The sequence below is a fragment of the Scyliorhinus canicula genome, chromosome 21, assembly GCF_902713615.1.
Source record: "Scyliorhinus canicula chromosome 21, sScyCan1.1, whole genome shotgun sequence".
NCBI lineage: Eukaryota > Metazoa > Chordata > Chondrichthyes > Carcharhiniformes > Scyliorhinidae > Scyliorhinus > Scyliorhinus canicula.
The window spans coordinates 12340673-12363768 of record NC_052166.1 but is presented as its reverse complement, the minus strand read 5'-3'; the positions used below and the strand labels follow the sequence as shown (position 1 = coordinate 12363768).

Sequence of the window (23096 nt, the reverse complement as noted above, 5' to 3'; positions counted from 1 at the left end):
GCAATGGCCTGCAGACTCTCTGCCTCATGGGAGGCAGGTTTCTCCTTTTCAGGCAATTTATATTGGGAATACCGATTTTTGGCATGCTCATGTACTGTTCATGTTTCAATCACGACTGGAAGGTCATATTCTTGATTTTTAAAAGCTACTCTCTCAGAGGATCAGAGTAAACTCCAAAAATGATCTGGTCCCTGATCATGGAGTCAGCTATATCACCAAAGTTGCAGGACAGCGCTAGTAGACGGAGATTAGTTAAGAAGGAGTTGAAAGATGTATCTTTACCTTGGAGGCGTTGTTCGAACATATAGCGCTTGAAGTTTTCATTGGTGCCCACTTCATAATGACTATCAAACTTGTCCAGGACGGTCTGAAACTTTGTCTTGTCCTGGCCTTCGCTGAAATTCAGCGAGTTGAAGGGCTTGATCCCCCGCAGTTGAGAGAAGCATGGTCTTTCTTGTATCAGATGCACCCTCGAGGTCTGAGGCTTCGATGTACAGCAGAAACCTTTGCTTGAAAGTCCGCCAGTTGGCACTGAGATTGAAGTGCTGATTGGTTATATCCTGTTCTCTGTATTCATTAGCTGCCTGTTAGTATCTCATTATGTGCATGACTGCATATCATGCATATTTTTCCAAATTACATAACACAACAGGGATGTGCAGCAAACGCCCACATCCCGAGAACCAAAAAAAAGGACCAATGTGGTCAATGTGCCAATCAGGACGCAGCTCCTCACCCCAGGAATCAGGAAAAAGCAAATTGCTGCAGATTATGGAATGTAAAACAAACAGGAACTAGTGGACAGTCTGAGCATCTCTGAAAGCCAGCAGGGGGAAAGGAGCGAACCTTTCCAGTCTGGATCACTCCTTCTCAAAGCGGTTCTCACTGCTCCACCAATCAGGACACGGCCCTTCACCGCTCCGCCAATCGGACAGCACAGGTCAGGGGAGCTGCCCAATCAGAGGCCGTCAACGTTCTCCACCCGCTGCCTGCATCCTCCTATCACAAAGCAGGACCGGCATTCACAGTGCCCGCCGCCTCCTGCGTCACCAACTGGCGCTGCGATAGGCAGAGGAATTTCAACCAATCTGATAGTGCGACACTGGTGTGTGCTCAGGAAAGGCTGGTGCGGTGAAAATGGTGAGGGATTAAGTGAGGGAGAGAGAGAGAAAAAGAAAGAAAGAGAGAGACTGAGTGTGTGAGAGAGAGACTGAGTGTGTGTGAGAGAGACTGAGTGTGTGTGAGAGAGACTGAGTGTGTGTGAGAGAGACTGAGTGTGTGTGAGAGAGACTGAGTGTGTGTGAGCGAGACTGAGTGTGTGTGAGAGAGACTGAGTGTGTGTGAGCGAGACTGAGTGTGTGTGAGCGAGACTGAGTGTGTGTGAGCGAGACTGAGTGTGTGTGAGAGAGACTGAGTGTGTGTGAGCGAGACTGAGTGTGTGTGAGCGAGACTGAGTGTGTGTGAGCGAGACTGAGTGTGTGTGAGCGAGACTGAGTGTGTGTGTGAGAGAGACTGAGTGTGTGTGAGAGAGAGACTGAGTGTGTGTGAGAGAGACTGAGTGTGTGTGTGAGAGAGACTGAGTGTGTGTGTGAGAGAGACTGAGTGTGTGTGAGAGAGACTGAGTGTGTGTGAGCGAGACTGAGTGTGTGTGAGCGAGACTGAGTGTGTGTGAGCGAGACTGAGTGTGTGTGAGCGAGACTGAGTGTGTGTGAGCGAGACTGAGTGTGTGTGAGCGAGACTGAGTGTGTGTGAGCGAGACTGAGTGTGTGTGAGCGAGACTGAGTGTGTGTGAGAGAGACTGAGTGTGTGTGAGAGAGACTGAGTGTGTGAGAGAGAGACTGAGTGTGTGAGAGAGACTGAGTGTGTGTGTGAGAGAGACTGAGTGTGTGTGAGCGAGACTGAGTGTGTGTGAGAGAGACTGAGTGTGTGAGAGAGAGACTGAGTGTGTGAGAGAGAGACTGAGTGTGTGAGAGAGACTGAGTGTGTGTGTGAGAGAGACTGAGTGTGTGTGTGAGAGAGACTGAGTGTGTGAGAGAGACTGAGTGTGTGAGAGAGACTGAGTGTGTGAGAGAGACTGAGTGTGTGAGAGAGACTGAGTGTGTGAGAGAGACTGAGTGTGTGAGAGAGACTGAGTGTGTGAGAGAGACTGAGTGTGTGAGAGAGACTGAGTGTGTGAGAGAGACTGAGTGTGTGAGAGAGACTGAGTGTGTGAGAGAGACTGAGTGTGTGAGAGAGACTGAGTGTGTGAGAGAGACTGAGTGTGTGTGTGAGAGAGACTGAGTGTGTGTGTGAGAGAGACTGAGTGTGTGTGAGAGAGACTGAGTGTGTGTGAGAGAGACTGAGTGTGTGTGTGAGAGAGACTGAGTGTGTGTGTGAGAGAGACTGAGTGTGTGTGTGAGAGAGACTGAGTGTGTGTGTGAGAGAGACTGAGTGTGTGTGTGAGAGAGACTGAGTGTGTGTGTGAGAGAGACTGAGTGTGTGTGTGAGAGAGACTGAGTGTGTGTGTGAGAGAGACTGAGTGTGTGTGTGAGAGAGACTGAGTGTGTGTGTGAGAGAGACTGAGTGTGTGTGTGAGAGAGACTGAGTGTGTGTGTGAGAGAGACTGAGTGTGTGTGTGAGAGAGACTGAGTGTGTGTGTGAGAGAGACTGAGTGTGTGTGTGAGAGAGACTGAGTGTGTGTGTGAGAGAGACTGAGTGTGTGTGTGAGAGAGACTGAGTGTGTGTGTGAGAGAGACTGACTGAGTGTGTGTGTGAGAGAGACTGACTGAGTGTGTGTGTGAGAGAGACTGACTGAGTGTGTGTGTGAGAGAGACTGACTGAGTGTGTGTGTGAGAGAGACTGACTGAGTGTGTGTGTGAGAGAGACTGACTGAGTGTGTGTGTGAGAGAGACTGACTGAGTGTGTGTGTGAGAGAGACTGACTGAGTGTGTGTGTGAGAGAGACTGACTGAGTGTGTGTGTGAGAGCGCCAGAGTGTGTGTGTGAGAGCGCCAGAGTGTGTGTGTGAGAGCGCCAGAGTGTGTGTGAGAGAGCGCCAGAGTGTGTGTGAGAGCGTGAGTGTGTGTGAGAGCGTGAGTGTGTGTGAGAGCGCGAGAGTGTGCGTGTGAGAGCGCGAGACTGTGTGTGAAGAGAGGCTGAGGAGTGTGAGGGTGCGCGCGTGTGTGAGGGGGCGGTGTGTGCGTGTGTGAGGGCGCGCGAGTGTGTGAAGGCGGCGGTGTGTGCGAGGGGGGAGTGGGTGCGCGTACGGGAGGGGGAGAATGCATGTGCGAGGGGGAGAGTGCTTTTCACAGTAACTTCATTGCAGTGTTAATGTAAGCCTACTTGTGACAATAAAGATTATTATTAATTTTTGAATCCACGCAGACACCGGGAGAACATGCAAGAACACTGTCTTCTCTCTCTTCCCCCCCCACCTCCTGCCGGGGCGGGGCTCTGTGCCGTGCGCGCGCTCTTGGTTGAGTACCTTGTGTTGTATTCACTGATTGTATTCACAATCTTCAATTGTTTAGCTACGTCGGGAAGCTCGACTGCGACGCGAGTATCTGTTCCATAAGGCACAGGAAGATAAACTTCGGAGCATCGAGGAGAAGAAACAGAAGCTCAAGTGTGCTCTCGAAGGTGAATGCCTATCTTCTTTTTTTTTTTTAAATAATTTTTATTGAGAAATTTTGATTTTATACAACAATAACGCACCTTAGTAAAATACCGAAAATAACAATAATATTAACAATCATATACATTCGCCCCATCCCCATGAACAACCCAGCATTTTAACAACAACGCAAATTAACACACTATAAAGTTACAGAATAAACACTACAATAATGCACCCCCCCCCCCCCCCCCCCCGGTTGCTGCTGCTATTGACCCAGTTACCTATCTCTGAGCCAGGAAGTCCAGAAAAGGCTGCCACCGTTTATAGAACCCTTGTGTTGATCCTCTCAGGGCAAATTTGACCTTTTCCAATTTTATAAATCCCGCCATGTCACTGATCCAGGCCTCCACGCTTGGGGGCCTCGCATCCTTCCACTGTAGCAGAATCCTTCGACGGGCTACTAGGGACGCAAAGGCCAGGACCCCGGCCTCTTTCGCCTCCTGCACTCCCGGCTCCACCCCAACCCCAAAAATCGCGAGTCCCCACCCTGGCTTGACCCTGGATCCAACCACCCTCGACACCGTCCCCGCCACCCCCTTCCAGAATTCTTCCAGTGCTGGGCATGCCCAGAACATATGGGCGTGGTTCGCAGGACTCCCCGAACATCTGGTGCACCTGTCCTCACCCCCGAAGAACCTACTCATCCTAGTCCCGGACATGTGGGCCCGGTGCAGCACCTTAAATTGGATGAGACTAAGCCTCGCACATGAGGAGGAAGAGTTGACTCTCTCCAAGGCCCAAGTCCCGTCCTCTATCTGCTCCCCGAGTTCCTCCTCCCATTTAGCCTTCAGCTCCTCCACTGACGACTCCTCCACCTCCTGCATTACCTTATAGATGTCAGACACTTTCCCCTCTCCTACCCACATCCCGAAAGCACTCTGTCCATTGTCCCCTGCGAGGGCAGCAAAGGGAATCCCTCTACCTGTCGCCTAGCAAACGCCTTTACCTGCAGGTATCTGAACATGTTCCCCTGGGGAAGGCCAAATTTATCTTCCAGTTCCCCCAGGCCCGCAAACCTCCCGCCAATAAACAGGTCCCTCAATTTGCTGATGCCCGCCCTTTGCCATCCCCTGAATCCCCCATCCGTGTTCCCCGGGATGAACCGATGGTTGCCACCCAGTGGAGCCTCCATCGAGCCCCCTGTTTCCCCCCGATGCCGTCTCCACTGTCCCCAGATTCTTAGGGTCGCCGCCACCACCGGGCTCGTGGTAACCCTCTTGGGGGAGAGTGGCAACGGTGCCGTTACCATGGCACCCAGGCTCGTACCTCTACATGACGCCATCTCCATTCTTTTCCACGCCGCCCCTCCCCCCTCCATCACCCATTTACGCACCATTGACACATTGGCTGCCCAATAGTACCCCAGAAGGTTGGGCAGCGCCAGCCCGCCTCTATCTCTTCCTCGCTCCAGGAACACCCTCCTCACTCTCGGAGTCCCATGTGCCCACACAAAGCTCAGAATACTGCCGGTCACTCTCCTAAAGAAGGCCCTGGGGATAAATATGGGCAGGCACTGAAAAAGGAACAAGAACCTCGGAAGCACTGTCATTTTGACGGACTGCACCCTCCCCGCCAACGACAATGGCAGCATGTCCCACCTCCTGAACTCCTCCTCCATCTGATCTACCAGTCTGGTAAAGTTATGCTTGTGGAGAGTCCCCCAGTCCCTGGCCACTTGCACCCCCAGGTACCTAAAGCTCTCCCCTGCCCTCCTAAGCGGGAGCCTACCAATTCCTTCCTCCTGGTCTCCAGGGTGCACCACAAACACCTCGCTCTTGCCTAAGTTTAATTTATAACCTGAGAAGGTCCCAAACTCGGCTAGTAACTCCATCACTCCCGGCATCCCTCCCACCGGGTCCGCCACATACAGTAACAGGTCGTCGGCATACAACGACACCCTATGTTCCTCTCCACCTCGCACCAAGCCTCTCCACCTCTCTGAATCTCTCAATGCCATCGCCAGCGGCTCGATTGCCAGTGCAAACAACAAGGGGGACAAGGGGCAACCCTGCCTGGTCCCTCGGTAAAGCCGGAAGTACTCCGACCTCCTCCTATTCGTGGGCACGCACGCCATCGGGGCCTCATATAGCAGCCTTACCCATCTAATGAACCCTTCACCAAATCCAAACCTCCCCAACACCTCCCATAGGTACCCCCACTCCACTCTATCGAAGGCCTTCTCCGCATCCAGCGCCACCACTATCTCTGCCTCCCCCTCAATCGCCGGCATCATAATGACATTCAGCAATCTCCGCACATTCGTGTTCAGCTGCCTTCCCTTCACAAAACCTGTCTGGTCCTCGTGCACAACCCCTGGCACACAGTCCTCTATCCTGGTGGCCAGGATTTTTGAGGAGAGATATGGGCCTGTATGAACCACACTGCTGGGGGTCCTTGTCCTTCTTTAAAATTAACGAGATCAGTGCCCGTGACATCGTCGGGGGCAAAGTCCCCCCTTCCCACGCTTCGTTGAGTGTCCGCACCAGCAAGGGGCCCACTAGGTCCACGAACTTTTTATAAAATTCCACCGGGAACCCATCCGGCCCCGGTGCCTTCCCTGACTGCATCTGCCCGATCCCCTTAACTAGCTCCTCCAGCTCAATCGGCGCACCCAGCCCCTCCACCTTCTCCTCCTGCACCTTCGGGAAAGAAAGCCCGTCGAGGAACCTCTTCATTCCCCTCCTCTCCCCCGTTGGCTCCGACCGGTACAGTTCCCCGTAAAAGTCCTTGAAGACCTCATTCACCTCTACCCCCTTCCGCACCACATTCCCACTCTTGTCTCTCACTCCAGCAATCTCCTTAGCCGCATCCCGCTTACGGAGCTGATGAGCCAGCATCCTACTCGCCTTTTCACCATGTGCGTTCACTGCCCCTTGTGCCTTCCTCCACTGTGCCTCCGCCTTTCTAGTGGTCAGCAAATCAAATTTAGCCTGCAGGCTGCGCCTCTCCCCCAACAGTCCCTCCTCTGGTGCCTCTGCATACCTCCTGTCCACCTCCAGCATCTTTCCCACCAGTCTATCCCTCTCACTCCTCTCCCTGTGTGCCCGGATGGATATCAGCTCCCCACGAATTACTGCCTTCAGGGCTTCCCAGACCATCCCCACCTGAACCTCCCCCGTATCATTCACCTCAAGGTACCCCTCAATACTTGCCCGGACCCTCCTACACACCTCCTCCTCTGCCAACAACCCCACATCCAACCGCCACCATGGACGTTGGTCTCGCACCTCCCCCATCTCCAACTCTATCCAATGCGGAGCGTGGTCGGAGATTGCAATGGCCGAATACTCGGCCTCCTCCACTCTCGGAATCAGTCCCCTACTCACCACGAAGAAATCTATCCGAGAGTAGACCCTATGTACGTGGGAGAAGAAAGAGTACTCACGTGCCCTCGGCCTCACAAACCTCCATGGATCCACTCCACCCATCTGATACATAAACCCTCTCAGTACCTTGGCCGCCGCTGGCCTCCTACCCGTCCTAGAGCTGGACCGATCCAGTGAAGGATCCAACACTGTATTAAAGTCCCCCCCCTATGATCAGACCTCCCGCCTCCAGATCCGGGATCCGTCCCAACATACGCCTCATAAAGCCCGCATCATCCCAATTTGGGGCATACACACTAGCCAGTACCACCTTCTCTCCTTGCAGCCTGCCCCTAACCATCACATACCTACCCCCCTTATCCGCCACCACCTCCGATGCCTCAAACAACACATTTTTCCCCACCAGAATCGCCACTCCCCGGTTCCTCACATCCAACCCCGAGTGGAAAACCTGCCTCACGGTAGCATGGTGGTTAGCATCAATGCTTCACAGCTCCAGGGTCCCAGGTTCGATTCCCGGCTGGGTCACTGTCTGTGTGGAGTCTGCACGTCCTCCCTGTGTGTGCGTGGGTTTCCTCCGGGTGCTCCGGTTTCCCCATCCCTTCCTCAGGCGGACCTGGTCCGCCACCCTCAGGTGGGTCTCCTGCAGAATTGCCACATCCGCCTTTAGCCCCTTCAGGTGAGCCAGTACCCTTGACCGCTTCACCGGCCCATTCAACCCTCTCACATTCCAGGTGACCAACCGGATCAGAGGGCGTCCCGCCCCCCTCCCCCGTCGGCTAGCCATAGCCCGTCGACTGCCCGCCCCAGGCCAGCATCCCCTGCTCGACCCCGTCCCCATAGCGACAACCCCTCACCTCTGTCCCCCCAACCCCCACCAGCTCCTTCTTGCCCCTACCAGCAGCAACCCGGTATTCCCTTTCCCCCCCTCCCTTCCCCCCCAGGCTAGGAACCCTCCCAGCCGCGAACCGTCCTCCATTGTACTTCCGTGGGTCAGCTAACTTCTGCTGACCCCGGAAACTCCCGCCAATAACTCGACCCCTCCCGAAGTGGGATCATTCCCCCATCCTATCCCTCCTCCTGGCACCGCTCCAGCGCGGGGAAGAACCAGTTAAGGCCCCACCTCCCCCGTCACCGTCTCCGCCCCCCCAGCCCCGCAGTGCGGGAAACCAGAGGAAAGCCCGCTGCTTTCGCCCTGCCCCACCACACCCTTCTGACGCAGCTCCCAAATATCAGCCCCCCTCCATACCCCCACTCCGACATAGAATACAACATACCCCCCCGACCCTCCCCGCAAGATACACAGCCCAAACAATGCCCCAAGCACAAAAACAAAAACATAGCAGAACAACCCCTCCGTAAATAACCATATCAAAATTGCAAAAGTACTAAAACAAGACGAAAAAAACCGAAGAAAAAGAGAACACAGCAACAGCCGAATCCAGCACTAATATCTTACAGCCGACCTCGCAACCCCCAACCCCTAGTTCAAGTCCAGTTTCTCCGTCCGCACGAAGGCCCACGCCTCCTCCGGGGAATCGAAATAATGGTGCCGGTCCGAATAAGTTACCCACAGGCGCGCGGGCTGCAACATTCCGAACTTTATCTTTTTTCTGTAAAGCACCTCTTTCGTCCGATTAAATCCGGACCGCCGCTTAGCCACCTCCGCACTCCAGTCCTGGTAGATCCGTACTACCCCATTCTCCCAATTGCTGCTCTTCACCTTCTTGGCTCAGCGCAGCACGCAGTCCCGATCACTGAACCGGTGGAACCTCACCAGCACCGCACGCGGGGGTTCATTCTCCTTAGGCCTCCTGGCCAGTACTCTGTGTGCTCCCTCCAGCTCCAGGGGCAGATGGAGAGACCCGGCCCCCACTAGCGAATTCAGCATTACAGCCACATAGGCTGTCAGGTCCGATCCCTCTAGCCCCTCCGCAAGGCCCAAGATCCGCAGGTTTTTCCGCCTCATGCGGTGATCCAGCTCCTCGAAGCGTTCCTGCCACTTCTTGTGGAGTGCTTCGTGCCCCTCCACCTTACTCACGAGGATCACGGCCTCCTCCTCTCGTTCAATGGCCTGCGTCTGCAACTTCTTGATGGCAGCACCCTGGGTGGACTGAATCCCTGACAGCCTTCTGTTTGTTTCCTGCAGAGAGCTCAGTACTTCATCCTTGAATTCTTTAAAGCAGCGCAGGAGATCAGTTTGTTGTTCCTGGGCCCAGAGTCTCCACTCCTCTGGAGCTCTGTCAGTGGCCATCTTGGATCCCTTCCCCCGTTTTTTCTGAGGAGCTGCTGCTGTTTTTTCCACCTTTCCACTCCGAGTTCGAGTCATGGACTGCAGGGAAAGTCGTTCAGCACACCTTCCCCCACCGGGAGACGTCGAAAAATTTCCGTTTTGGGCTCTCAAAAGAGCCGAAAAATCTCTTTAAAACGGTAGCTCCCACATGTGTGGCTTACTGCTGCATAACTGCCACTGGAAGTCGTGAATGCCTATCTTCTGTCAGTCGCTGAACTCTGAAAGTATCTTATCTAACCCCATGCTGTGCCTGTCCTGCGAGTCTTTGACTGGACAGTCTCTGGGATCTTTGTATCTAACCCCATGCTGTGTCTATCCTGCGAGTGTTTGACTGGGACAGTGTCTAGGAACTTTGTATCTAACCCCATGCTGTGTCTATCCTGCGAGTGTTTGACTGGGACAGTGTCAAGGAACTTTGTATCTAACCCCATGCTATGCCTATCCTGCGAGAGTTTGACTGGGACAGTGCAGAGGGAGCCTTACTCTCTATCTAATCTAAGGCACAGCTGAGTGGTGCCAGTGTACATGTGAAACTTGATATATTTCAAATGATATCACAAAGGAGTTGCATGTGGATAAGAAATAGGTGGGTCCAAAGGAAGGTACTTGTGGGGCCTGGTTTTGAGGGAGCGGGGCAGGGTTGGTGGTGGTAAATGTTGTAGGAGTGGGAAGAAAACCATTGTCAGTGATTCTCTGGCCCTGGTTTAAGGAATTTGACTTAAACCAGCAGCCACCGTACCGCCCAGCTGGTGACATGAGGGTTAAGAGCATGTTGTGATCACGTTGAATGCTACAGACTGGTGGAGGAGCATGAGGAAAGATAGTTTACCACAGTCGCACCCTCAACGAATGTCAGTTCTGACTTTGATCAGAACTGTTTCAGTATTAGGGCAGGGCTGATTGGAGGGATGCAGAATTGCAAAAGTGAGAAGTCTAGGTACGAATTTGGGAGGCGCCGTCACACTCGAGAACTTTGGATTGGTAACCGAGGGTGACAGCAGATTTGAAGTTGGAGGATTGATGGACAGTAGTTGGGGGAGGTGGTGGCGCAGTGGCATTGGCTTGTAATGCGGAGACCTGGGGCAAGATCCAAGGACGTGGGTTCAAATCCCACCTTCGTGAAATTTCAATTCAATAAAAATGTGGAATTTAAAGTCTACTGTTGACCATGAAACTGAGAATTCTAAATTTCAGTCCAGATGTAAGCATCAGTCGAACACCAGATAACTTCAAAGAATCTTTTATTTACCGAGGAGTTACACAAGTGTAACTTCAGAGTTACAGCAAGTGCAGGCATAGAACATAGAACAGTACAGCACAGAACAGGCCCTTCGGCCCTCGATGTTGTGCCGAGCAATGATCACCCTACTTAAACCCACGTAACCCGTATACCCGTAACCCAACAATCCCCCCATTAACCTTACACTACGGGCAATTTAGCATAGCCAATCCACCTAACCCGCACATCTTTGGACTGTGGGAGGAAACCGGAGCACCCGGAGGAAACCCACGCACACACGGGGAGGACGTGCAGACTCCACACAGACAGTGACCCAGCCGGGAATCGAACCTGGGACCCTGGATCTGTGAAGCATTGATGCTAACCACCATGCTACCGTGAGGCCCCATGAGGCACTTTTCTTTTAGTTACAGTTAACTATATACTTGTAAAACCCCTCCTTCATATAGTTATTTCTTTCAATCATTAATCATACAGTTAGCTTATTAGTTGCATAGCATAGCAATTCTTTATCAAGGAAGGAGGGTCCCATCCCACGGCTGCGTTTCATTCCCACAGATAGTTCACAGGATCGTGATAAGGCCGAACACAGAAGCAATTCATCTCACAAGGCACGTACACATATTACACAAACTTGACATTCCATTTCCCATCAAGCTCTGATTTTAACTTGACATGCCATTTCCCATCAAGCTCTGATTGCAACTTGACATGCCAAACTCTCAAAACCATTGTTGAATGTCGTTATAAACCCACTGATTCAGTAATGTTCTTTAGAGAAGGAAATCTACTATCTTTCCCTGGCCTACCTAATTTGAGCAACACGGTGACAGTGGTTAGCACCGCTGCCTCACAGTGCCAGGAACCCCGGTTCAATTCCAACTTTGGGTGACTGTCTGTGTGACGTTTGCATGTTCTCCCCATGTCTGCGTGGGTTCCCTCTGGTGCTCCGGTTTCCTCCCAGAGTTCAAAGATGTGCAGTTTTATTGGATTGGCCATGCTAACTTGTTCTTTATGTCCAAGGATGTGTGGGTTGGGTTCCAGGAATGGGGGGGTGGGGTGTTGCTAGGTAGGGTGCTCTTTCAGGGGTGGTTGCACTCTGTGCCGAATGGCCTCCTGCGCTCCAGGGGTTCTATGATCACTTTGTGTAACCATCACCCAAACCTCGTGACCAGTAGGTGGGGGGAATACTGTCGATTCGCCAGCTCTGAACCCAACTGGGAAGATTAAGTAGGTGCTGGGACTCATCTCATAGAAGAATAGAAGCATAGAATTTCTACAGTGCAGAAGGAGGCCATTGGGCCCATCGCGTCTGCACCGAGCTCCTGAAAGAGAACCCTCCCCAGGCCCACCACCATTCCCGTAAACCCACTTAGCCCAGAAGGCTATTTAGCACAGCCAATCCACCTAACCTGCCATCTTTCGACTGTGGGCTGATGGACCAGTCCTTCATGGCAGATCGAGAGTTTCACTTTGCGGAGAAGGGGGTAGTGACAGAAACCTTTTGCAGCCCTCTAATGTTTGCATGTTTAGCTCTGGGCACTATCTCCTTGCATAGGGGGTATGCTTCCACCACTTTGTTCTTGCTGCTACGGGCAATGCCAAAAGAGGTCATTTTATTTGGTGGAAATTCCTTGGTTTGTGTTGCTGTGACGGGTTTTATCTCCTCTCCTTTTCTCTCTTATAGAAAACAAGCTGATTCCCACGGAGTTGCGGCGCGACGCACTGGAACTGCAGAAGGTTCTGGAATATGATGATGAAGGAGGCGAAGGTGAGAGCAATTCATCTTCCCTCTCAGGAGAAAGCGAGGCCGGAATGGAAAGAACGGGGCAATACCAGGCATCATTGAACTTGAGCTGTGGGAGGGGAGGAAATCTGAGGGAGGGCAGATCTTCCTAGCTTGAAAATCATATGGGTTCAACAATGTGGGAAATGTGTGTCGAGCAGCCAATTTGAGGATCAAAAGGGTTTAGATCCCGTTGATGCAGTGCATTTCAATTACCGTGACAGGTCAGAGCTGGGATGGAGTGTTGTGCGTGTCAGGTTGGGTTACGCAGCTGGTTGGGTTGTACTGAGTTATAGTGCAGTTGAGGGTCGGGTCGTAGTGCCAGTCAGGCTGGGTCAGGTCATGGTGTGGCTGGGCAGTGTCAGGCCGTGTCACGATGTGGCTGAGCAGTGTCAGGGTGGGTTATGGTGGGTGATTCTCTCATTCACTAATTTGTTCTCCACAGGAATAAGCAGCCAGATTGATGATGAGTACAAGTGGGCAGGGGTGGAAGATCCAAAAATTATGATCACAACATCCCGAGATCCCAGCTCCAAGCTCAAACAATTCGCCAAGGTGAGAGTGATTGTTCCAGTTGAGTGTTACTGGTTCTCAGTAATCAGGTTAAGGAGGGGATCTCTGTTTGTTTTGAAGTGACTTGCCATTTGATATTTCTGGCATTGTGTGACAATTTTGAGTGACCTGCCATTTGATATTTCTATGATACTGTGGCACTTCTGCTCACCCCCACTGCCTGTTGACGACCCAGTACTCCTTAAAGAAGTCAGTAAACAGCTTCCACGTCAAGGTGAACCCTTCACCTTGAATGAATGGCGAACTTAACTTTCACTGCGGCCGCTGAGCCTCCATCTGAATCAGACACAGGTCCACCCAGTGCTGCTTGTGGTCAGAGACCACAATCGGCAAATGCTCTGATCCAACCACCGCTGCCAGCAGCGCACTGTCCAACACAAAGAAAACCATCTCGGAGTATACCGAGTGCACGTCCGGAAAATACAAAAACTCCTTTGCCCTTGGCCTCTCAAACCACCACAGGTCCGTGCCCCCCATGCTTGCCATAAACCCCATCAACTCCTTCAACATAGCAGAAACCTTCAGGGACCTGGGTCATGACCAGTCCAGTCTAGGATCCCGAACAGTGTTGAAGTCTACCCCCATAACCATGTCCCAGTCCTTAAGCCCAGGCTCAGGAAATACACATCATCCCAAGTTGGAACATAAACATTCACTAGCCCCCATCACAAACCTACCCCCAGGATTGGATACAATACAGCAGACCTCAAAGGCCTCTTGTTAACCAGCGCCACCACCTCACTCATCTTCATATCAAGCCCCAAGTGGGTAACCTGCCCCACCCAGCCCTTCCTCATCCTTGTCCTGTCCCCCTGCTTCAGGTGCATCTCCTGAAGAAAACACAACATTCGCCTTCAATCTCCTTTAATGGTGTGAAAATGCACAACCGTTTGCTGGGCCAGTTAAACCCCATACATTCCATGTAATCAACTGGATCGAGGGGTTCTCTGCCCCCTCCCTTGCTGGTCAGCCATACCCTCGCTATTCCTGGGGCCCACCCAGGATGTTTGCCTCCATTACCTCGTAACCAACTGCGTCACATCAACAGCACCTACGTCAGCATCTTCCCCCCCACCACTGCCCCACCAATATCTAAAAGCAAACCCAACCCCCACACTCCCTCCTCCAGTCGGCTCCCCACTTCGCTCCCGTTAACTTGCCAACCAGCTAGCATGTTGGCTCCTACCCGAGACGCCAGACTACCCCCCTTCCCCACAACCAATCCACACCCACAATACCCCACGACCAGAACAAACCAAAAAGAAAGCACGCTCACCAACTCCACACGCATTTCTTTGAATGCTCCAATCCGCCTGTCAATTGAACCCACATTCCCCACTTTGACATCTCCAAAGTTCAGTGTCCTCATACACCTCCCAGTCCATGGTCCCTCAAATTTATTCGCCGCCTCTGGGTATCAAAATAAAACTCACGATTCTGGTGCAACAGGCCAAAACTGACCCCTTGTGAGAGCGAAGCCATGATCCGATTATCAATTCCGCACACAGGTCCTGGTATGTGCTCAGTATGTTTACTTCCCAGATGCACTTTTTAGTCTGCCATGCCCTTTGGTTATCTTCTCCTTGTCGAGAAAACTATGCAGCCTCACCACCACCGTCAAAGACTCCCTCCTCCACCAGCTCTCCAGCGTATTTGCCACATACCTGCATTCCTACAATCCCCTCGGGCAGCCTACGATCCAGAGATTCTGCCTCCTGGAACGGTTCTCAAGATCCACTACCTTCTCCCACAACCTTTATTTTTTCCTGTTCAGAGGCAGCACAGTGCTGTAGTGGTTAGCACTGCTGCCTCATACCGGGTTCGATTCCCACCTTGGGTGACTGGGTGGAATTTGCACTTTCTCCCTGTGTCTGCGTGGGTTTCCACCGGGTGCTCCAGTTTCCTCCCACAGTCTAAAGATGTGCAGGTTAGGTGGATCGGCCATGATAAATTGCCCCTTAAGTGATTACAGGGCGGGGGATGGGGCCTGGGTAGGGTGGTCTTTCAAAGGGTTGGTGAAGACTTGATAGGTTAAATGGTCTCTTTCTGTACTGTAAGGATTCTATGAACCCCTTTTGGTTGTCCGCCACAAGCACCATCTCCACTTCCGACAAGGCCAGTTGGTCCTCATGTTCGCTCATCAACTCCTCCATCTTCTGGAATGCCTCTGCTCTATTCTCCTGAGAGATGAGGGCAGTGCAGTCGATGTTGTCCACGTGGACTTTAGCAAGGCCTTTGACAAGGTACCACATGGTAGGTTGTTACATAAGATTAAATCTCATGGGATCCAAGGTGAGGTAGACAATTGGATACAAAATTGGCTTGATGACAGAAGACAAAGGGTGGTTATAGAGGATTGTTTTTCAACTGGAGGCCTGTGACCAGCGATGTGCCTTGGAGGTGCTGGGTCCACTGTTATTTGTTATTTATATTAATGATTTGGATGAGAATGTAGGAGGCATGGTTAGTAAGTTTGCAGCTGACACCAAGGTTGGTGGCATAGTGGATAGTGAAGAAGGTTATATAAGATAAATATAGATAGATTGGAGAGTTGGGCAGAGAAATGGCAGATGGAGTTCAATTCAGGCAAATGCGAGGTGATGCATTTTGGAAGACCTAATTCAAGAGCAGACTATACGGTCAATGGAAGAGTCCTGGGGAAAATTGATGTACAGAGAGATCTGGGAGTTCAGGTCCATTGTACCCTGAAGGTGGCAACGCAGGTCGATAGAGTGGTCAAGAACGCATACAGCATGCTTGCCTTCATCGGACGGGGTATTGAATACAAGAGTCAGCAGGTCATGTTACAGTTTGAGGGGGGACCTGATTGAGGTCTACAAAATTATGAGAGGGATGGACAGGGTGGATAGCAACAAGCTTTTTCCAAGAGTAGGGTGTCAATTACAAGGGATCACGATTTCAGGGTGAGAGGGAGAAGTTTAAGGGAGATTTGTGTGGAAAGTTTTTTACGCAGAAGGTTGTGGGTGCCTGGAACGCTTTGCCAGCGGAGATGGTAGAGGTGGGCACGATAGCATAGTTTAAGAGGCATCTAGACAGGTATATGAACGGGTGGGGAACAGAGGGAAGTAGATCCTTGGAAAATAGGCGACAGGTTTAAAGGATCTGGATCGGCGCAGGCTGGGAGGGCCGAAGGGCCTGTTCCTGTGCTGTAATTTTCTTTGTTCTTAAGATTGCAACAGGATCTTGACCAATTGCCGATGAATGGCAGATGGAGTTTATTTTAGATAAATATGAGGTGATGCATTTTGGTAGAGAAAATCGGAGCAGGACCTTCTCAGTTAATGGTAGGGGGTTGGGGAGAGTTATGGAACAAAGAGATAAAGGAGTACATCACGTGGACAAAGTAGTGAAGAAGGTATTCGGCATGCTTGGTTTCATTGGTCAGAACATTGAATACAGGAGTTGGGACGTCTTGTTGAAGTTGTACAAGACATTAAGTAAGGCCACACTTGGAACTACATAGTTCTGGTCATCCTATTATAGAAACGATATTATTAAACCAGAAATAGCGCGGGAAGGATTTACTAGGATGCTCCCGGGACTTGATGGTTTGAGTTATAAGGAGAGGCTGGATAGACTGGGACATTTTTCCCTGGAGCATAGGAGGCTTAGTGGTGAGCTTATAGAAGTCTATAAACTAATGAGGGGCATAGATAAGGTAAATAGTCTACATCTTTTCCCAAAGGTAGATGAGTCTAAAACTAGAGGGCATAGGTTCAGGATGAGAGGGGAGAGGAGAGAAAAGGGTCCAGAGGGGCAATTTCTTCACAGAGGGTGGCGAGTGTCTGGAACGAGGCAGTAGTAGAGGCGGGTACAATTTTGTCTTTTTAAAAAGCATTTAGAAAGTTATGTGGGTAAGATGGGTATAGAGGGATATGGGCCAAATGCAGGCAATTTTATAATAGTCTTTCGTGTCACAAGTAGGCTTTCATTAACGCGGCAATGAAGTTACTATGAAAATCCCATAGTTGCCACACACCGGCGCCTGTTCGGGTACACTGAGGGAGAATTCTGAATGTCCAATTCACCTAACGAGCACGTCTTTCAGGACTTGTGGAAGGAAACCAGAGCAGACACTGGGAGAACGTGCGGACTCCGCACAGACAGTGACCAAAGCCGGGAATCGAACCCTGGCCCCCAGAGATGTGAATAACTAGGTTAGTGGTTAAAAACTGGGTGGCTTGGACAAGTTGAGCCGAAGAGCCTGTTTCCATGCTGTAAACCTCTATGACTGTATGTAATCTGCCTTAAGTGGCTCCACCACCTTTGCCATGCCCTTTGAGGCCTCCTTCCTCTCCTGCTGAAATTTAAAGTTCAAAAAGTTCACCAGCTGTCCGGTAGACCACTGGGCGGGCAACGGCACCCCAGCACCCTCCACCATCTTTTCCCGTATACTCAAATATACTCTTGGTCAAGCTGCTGCCCCTTCCTTGTTACAGTCCTCAACTGGTAAGCCATAAACCGGCCCCACCGATGGAGTACCAATGAAGTATTGCAATTCCCCAGAGCTCATGCACCTCACACCAGCAAGCAGCCCGTAAATCGGATGGGCGAGGACCAAAAATTCCACCTTGAGCGGGAGCCACCAAATTTGCAACCACTCACTCCATGTCTGCCGTTTGATGTACCTGGCACTGTGTAACTCTGTTTGAAGTGACCTGTCGTTTGATATTTCCGTGACACTAACTAAGTGACCTGTTTTTGATGTATCTGTGGCACTGTGTAACTGTTTGAAGTGACCTGTTGTTTGATGTATCTGTGGCACCGTGTAACTCTGTTTGAAGTGACCTGCCGTTTGTTTTTTCTGTGGCACTGTGTAAAATTGCCACTTCCTAATAATTATGGAGCACTTTCCCCCGGGGAAATGAAGCAGTGATTTGTTGCTGAGCAATGACGACCAAGTCAATTCTGGGTGTGTTGTGTTGCTGAAATCTTGAAGAAGGGGACGGGTTTTAGAGTTTCTCCATGCTCTGGAGTGGTTATCTCCAGCAGGCTCTGAATACACCAATCTCTCCTTTCTATTTCAGGAGTTTAAGTTGATTTTCCCAAATGGCCAGCGCATGAACCGAGGCAAGCATGACATTGGCACACTGGTCAAGGCATCCAAGACGAATGGTGTTACCGACCTTCTAATCGTGCACGAGCACCGTGGGGTACCAGGTGAGAAAGCGGCGCACGGGGGCCGGATAGCGGCGCACGGGGGCCGGATAGCGGCGCACGGGGGCCGGATAGCGGCGTGTTACCATGTAAGGGTGAGAGAACTCTTGAGAAATACTGTGTGGGTGTCATGGGGCAGATGAGGGGTCCACAAAGACATGGGAGACGCAGGGTGTTCAGAATAAATGGACCTTGTTGCCGAATGTGGTGGGAAGGTTGGAACACTGAGAAAATGACTATGGAAATGGTGATGGTGTTGGGCTATGGATGGAAAGCCTTGAGAGAGTTGCAGATTTCTGTGTATGTCTCTGTGTGAGAGCGAGAGACGCACGCACGTTTTGCTGAATGACATGAATTCTGTCTCGCATCACAAATCCCAGATTACAGTCTCAGCTCTGTGGCCAAGTGGAGTCCATGGAGGACACAGTCCTGATAATGTTGTTAAAACGGCAAGACCACTCAGTGAAAATCCTGTTCTTGAATAGTGTTCTCTGATTTTGTGGGGAACCAGAAAATAGGAGAGACCGCAGCACTGAATCCCCTCTGTTCCGTGATCCCCACTGTCAAGATCCCCACCAGAGCCGCTCCAGGCTCCAGTCCTCTGTGCATTGACCATTGTCTTCCCTTAACCCCCTTGAAACTTTATGCGTAGCCAGCAGCTGGAACATGTTCCATCTCATGTTTGGATCAATCTTGCATCCAGCCACTTGGGATCTTTACTGTTGAAGCTGCTATCTTGAGTGTCAGATAAATGGCGTTGTGCATAGGAGTGTGTGACATTGGGATGTTGTTTCCCAGCTGATATCTCAGGGAGGTGAGCCTGTGGTGAGACTTCTGTGTGACTCAGGGGCAACTGGAATGTCCTGCCGGGATGGCCCAAGGGTCAATTGGGAATGTCCTGCTCTTGGGGTGGTCCGAGGGGTAACTGGTATTGCCCTGTTCCCAGAACGGTCTGAGGGGTTGTAGGAGCGGTTTCAAGACCTGTGTATTGAGTCAGCTCAGCTCAATGCAGAGAGGAACAAACATGACACTCTGGCCAAGGTGGCTTATTTAATCAAGCTTGTTACGTGTACACGGAGAACAGACTGGATATCTGCCAAGACCTGTTCTGCCGAACACAAAGAACACAGTACTTCTACTGTCATGTGAGAGTACCTTTAAGAAATGGGGTGCTTATCAGTGATGTCAGAGTGTGGGTGGAGCTGGGCTGTCTGTCAGCTTTTTACTTTCAGGGAGGCAAAGGCAAGGGCGTCCGCCCTCCTCCCCAGGAATAGATCTGGCTGGTCTGAAACCCCGAAGACCGCCACTATCGGGCATGGCTCCACCCTCACCCCCACCACTTTGGACATAGCCTCGAAGAAGGCTGTCCAGTACTCCACAAGTCTGGGGCAAGACCAGAACATGTGGGCGTGGTTGGCCGGGCCTCTTTGGCACCGCTCACATCTGTCCTCCACCTCCGGGAAGAACCTACTCATACGGTTTCTCGTTAAGTGGGCTCTATGTACCACTTTTAGTTGCGTCAGGCTGAGCCTTGCGCACGTGGAGGTGGAGTTGACCCTATGCAGTGCTTCGCTCCAGAGTCCCCACCCTATCTCCATCCCCAGGTCGTCCTCCCATTTCCTTCTTGTTGCGTCCAGTACGGTGTCGTCCCTATCTACCAGTCGGTCATACATGTCACTACAGTTCCCTTTCTCTAGGATACTTGCGTCCAGTAGGTCTTCCAGTAGTGTCTGTCGTGGCGGTTGTGGGTACGTCCTTGTCTCCTTTCGTAGGAAGTTTTTGAGCTGCAGGTACCGTAGCTCGTTCCCCCAGCTACCTGAAATTTCTCTGTCAGTTCGTCCAGTGTTGCGATCCTGTCGTCCGTGTATAGGTCCCTGACTGTCAGTGTCCCCCCCGTCCTGCCTCCACCTTTGAAGGTGGCGTCAGTCAGTGCTGGTTTGAACCTATGGTTGTTGCAGATGGGAGCCTTGCCCGACATTTTGTACAGGCCAAATTGCTGCCGCAGTTGTTCCAGGATTGGAGGGTGGCTGTCACCACTGGGCTGTGGAGTGTTTTTTGGGTGGGGTTTTTCCAGTCATGGGCTATTTGGATCCCCAGGTAGCGGAATTTATTTCGGGCTTGTTTGAACGGCAGCCCCTTTATTGCTGCCCACCCCCGCCCCCCCCCCCCCCCCCCCCCCCCACCTTGCGGTGTACTGGGAAGATCTCACTTTTGCTCATGTTGAGTTTGTAGCCCGAGAAGGCTCCAAACTCTTTCAGGAGCGCGATGATTCCGTCCATGCTGCTTTGTGGGTCCGAGATATAGAGGAGCAGATCATCCGCATAGAGTGAGACTCTGTGCTCTCTACCTCCCCTTCGGATCCCCCTCCAGTTTTTTGCTGCCCTGAGCACGATTGCTAGCGGTTCGATTGCTAGTGCGAACAGCAGCGGGGACAGTGGGCATCCTTGTCTGGTGCCCCTGTGCAGCTGGAAGTATTGGGAGTTGGTATTGTTCGTCCGTACACTCGCCATGGGAGCGTTGTATAGGAGCTTTACCCAAGCGGTGAACCCTGTTCCAAGCCCGAACCGCTCCAGTACCTCTATGAGGTATTTCCATTCGACTCTGTCGAAGGCCTTTTCTGCGTCCAGGGAGACGATCACCTCTTGTGTTCTCTCCCCGGAGGGGGTCATTATCACGTTCAGCAGGCGCCTGATGTTCGCAGTAAGCTGTCTACCTTTGACGAAGCCCGTCTGGTCCTCTGTGACCACCTCAGGTACACAGTCTTCTAGCCTTTTGGCTAGGATTTTGGCCAGTATTTTGGCGTCTGCGTTCAGCAGAGATATGGGTCTGTATGACCCACATTCCGTTGGGTCTTTGTCTTTCTTAGGTATCAGCGAGATTGAGGCCTGTGCTAACGTGGATGGCAGTGTGCCCCTAGCTAGCGAGTCTGTGAACATCTCCCGCAGGTGCGGGGCCAGCGCTGTCGCGAATTTTTTGTAGAAGTCCGCCGGGAATCCGTCCGGTCCCGGCGCCTTCCCCGTCTGCATGGAGCTAATGCTCTCCATGATCTCTCCCAGTGCTAGTGGTGCTTCCAGATCCCGTTTTCTGCCCTCTCCCACGACTGGTATGTCCAGTCCATCAAGAAACCGGTTCATCCCAGCCTTCCCCGTTGGGGGCTCTGAGGTGTACAGCTCTTGGTAGAAGGCCTTGAAGGTTTCGTTAATCCTCTCTGGTTCTGTTTCCCACGTGCCTCTGGTACCTCTGATTTGCGCAATTTCTCTGCTGGCTGCCTGCTTTCTCAGCTGGTGTGCCAACAGGCGGCTGGCTTTGTCTCCGTGTTCGTACAGGGCCCCGCGTGCCTGGCGGAGTTGGTGTACTGCTTTCCTGGTGGAGAGCAGGTCAAAGTTCCTTTGTAATTCTTTTCTCTCCGCCAGGAGCTCTACGGTCGGGGCCTCGGAGTATTTACGGTCTACCTCCAGTATGGAGTCGACCAGCTTCTGCCTAGCCACCCTTTCCTCCCTATCTCTTTGCGCTTTGTAGGCAATGATTTCCCCTCTTAGTACGGCCTTAAGCGCTTCCCAGAACGTGGAGGATGAGACCTCCCCGTTTTGGTTGTTCTCCGTGTATTCCGCTATGGCCCGCGCTATCCTTTCGCTGAAGGCCTTGTCAGCTAGTAAGGCACCGTCCAGCCTCCATGTGGGGCGCTGGGCCCTTCCCGTCTCCAGCCGCACGTCCATGTAGTGTGGGGCGTGGTCTGATATCACCCGGGTGGGCGAATCTCCAGGGGTCTACTGCTCCCATCTGCTCCATATAGTGACTGAGTTCCCTTGCCATGTTTGAGGTTTTCCCCGTTCTGGGGTTTGATCTGTCCGTCTTTGGATCCTGTACACAGTTGAAGTCCCCCCCCATGATTAGTCGGTGCGTCGCTATGTCCGGGATTTCTGCCATGGATGAAGCTCGTGTCGTCCCAGTTGGGCGCGTACACGTTGACTAGAACTACCGGCGCCCCATCCAGGGCCCCGCTGACCATGACATACCGCCCCCCTGGGTCTGTAACCGTCTTTGTCGCCCTAAACATTGTCCTCTTGCCAATCAGGATCGCCACCCCCCCTGGCCCTTGTCCCGAAACAGGAATGATAGGTTTGTCCCACCCAGCCCTTTCTTACCCGCAGTTGGTCCTGCTCCCTCAGGTGCGTCTCTTGGAGGAAGACTATGTCGGCCCTCGTATTTCTAAGGTGGGTGAGGACTCTAGATCTCTTCACAGGGCCGTTAAGTCCCCTTACGTTCCAGGTGACTATCCTGGTGGGGGGCTTCTGCCCCCTCGTTCCTGTGGGATTAACCATATTTGTCTGGTGGACGAGCCCCTGCCCTCCGGGGTTTCCCTTTGTTAGGGGGCCGTCCAGGATGGCCGCTACCACTGTTCTCCCCATGCGGTCGGGTCTCTGCGCACCGGGGTTTTCCCTTGTCCCGGGGGCACCCGCCATGGCCGTCCACTGTGTGTCCGCCACGCGGGTAGTCCCCTGCACTCCGGGGGGCCCCTTCGCTCACAGACCGTACTGGGTGGGTGCTTGCAGCGGTTCCCTGTTTCGAGCCCTTGTTTGTGGCACTTTGTGGCCCTGGTCCATTTCTGGCCTCTTTTGTCCCTTTGTCCCTGCGTTTCCCCTCCCTGGTCTCTCGCACCCCGAGTGCCCCCCCCCCCCCCGCTCTCTCCCTTTTCCCCCCTCCCCTGTATACCCCTCCTTTGCCCCTCTATCCCCTATTCCAGTCCCCATTTGCTCTCCCGACTTTGATGGGTGATCCCCCCCCTCCCCTGCCTGGCGCCTTCCCCCCTGTTGGGGGTGCGCTGCGGCCCTGCTTTGTTGCGTGCCCCCGTCGCTAGCTTTCCTGCTAGCACAGTGGCTCCCCTCTCGGAGGTTGCTGTCCCGCTTCTCCTCTCCCTTCTCCAATACTCCCGTTCCCTCGTGCTGGGGCCTGGCCTCCCACCTGGAGCGGTCCCTTGGGCAGTGGGTTGTTTTTTGTTCTGGGTGTTCCTGCCGGGGGGGAGGGGGCTGGCTTTGCCTCGCCCCT

The 23096-nt window shown here is 52.4% G+C and overlaps 1 protein-coding gene across 1 annotated transcript in view; it reads left to right on the top strand.

Annotated features, from left to right (window-relative positions):
- Positions 1-1032: 1032 nt before the first annotated feature.
- Positions 1033-23096, top strand: part of imp4 (IMP U3 small nucleolar ribonucleoprotein 4) — a 57328-nt gene continuing 35264 nt past the window's right edge. The window contains 5 exon segments of the mRNA XM_038782069.1: positions 1033-1140; positions 3509-3617; positions 12201-12284; positions 12745-12854; positions 17921-18053. Of these exon segments, the coding sequence (XP_038637997.1) occupies positions 1138-1140; positions 3509-3617; positions 12201-12284; positions 12745-12854; positions 17921-18053 (439 nt within the window). The 5' untranslated portion in view covers positions 1033-1137.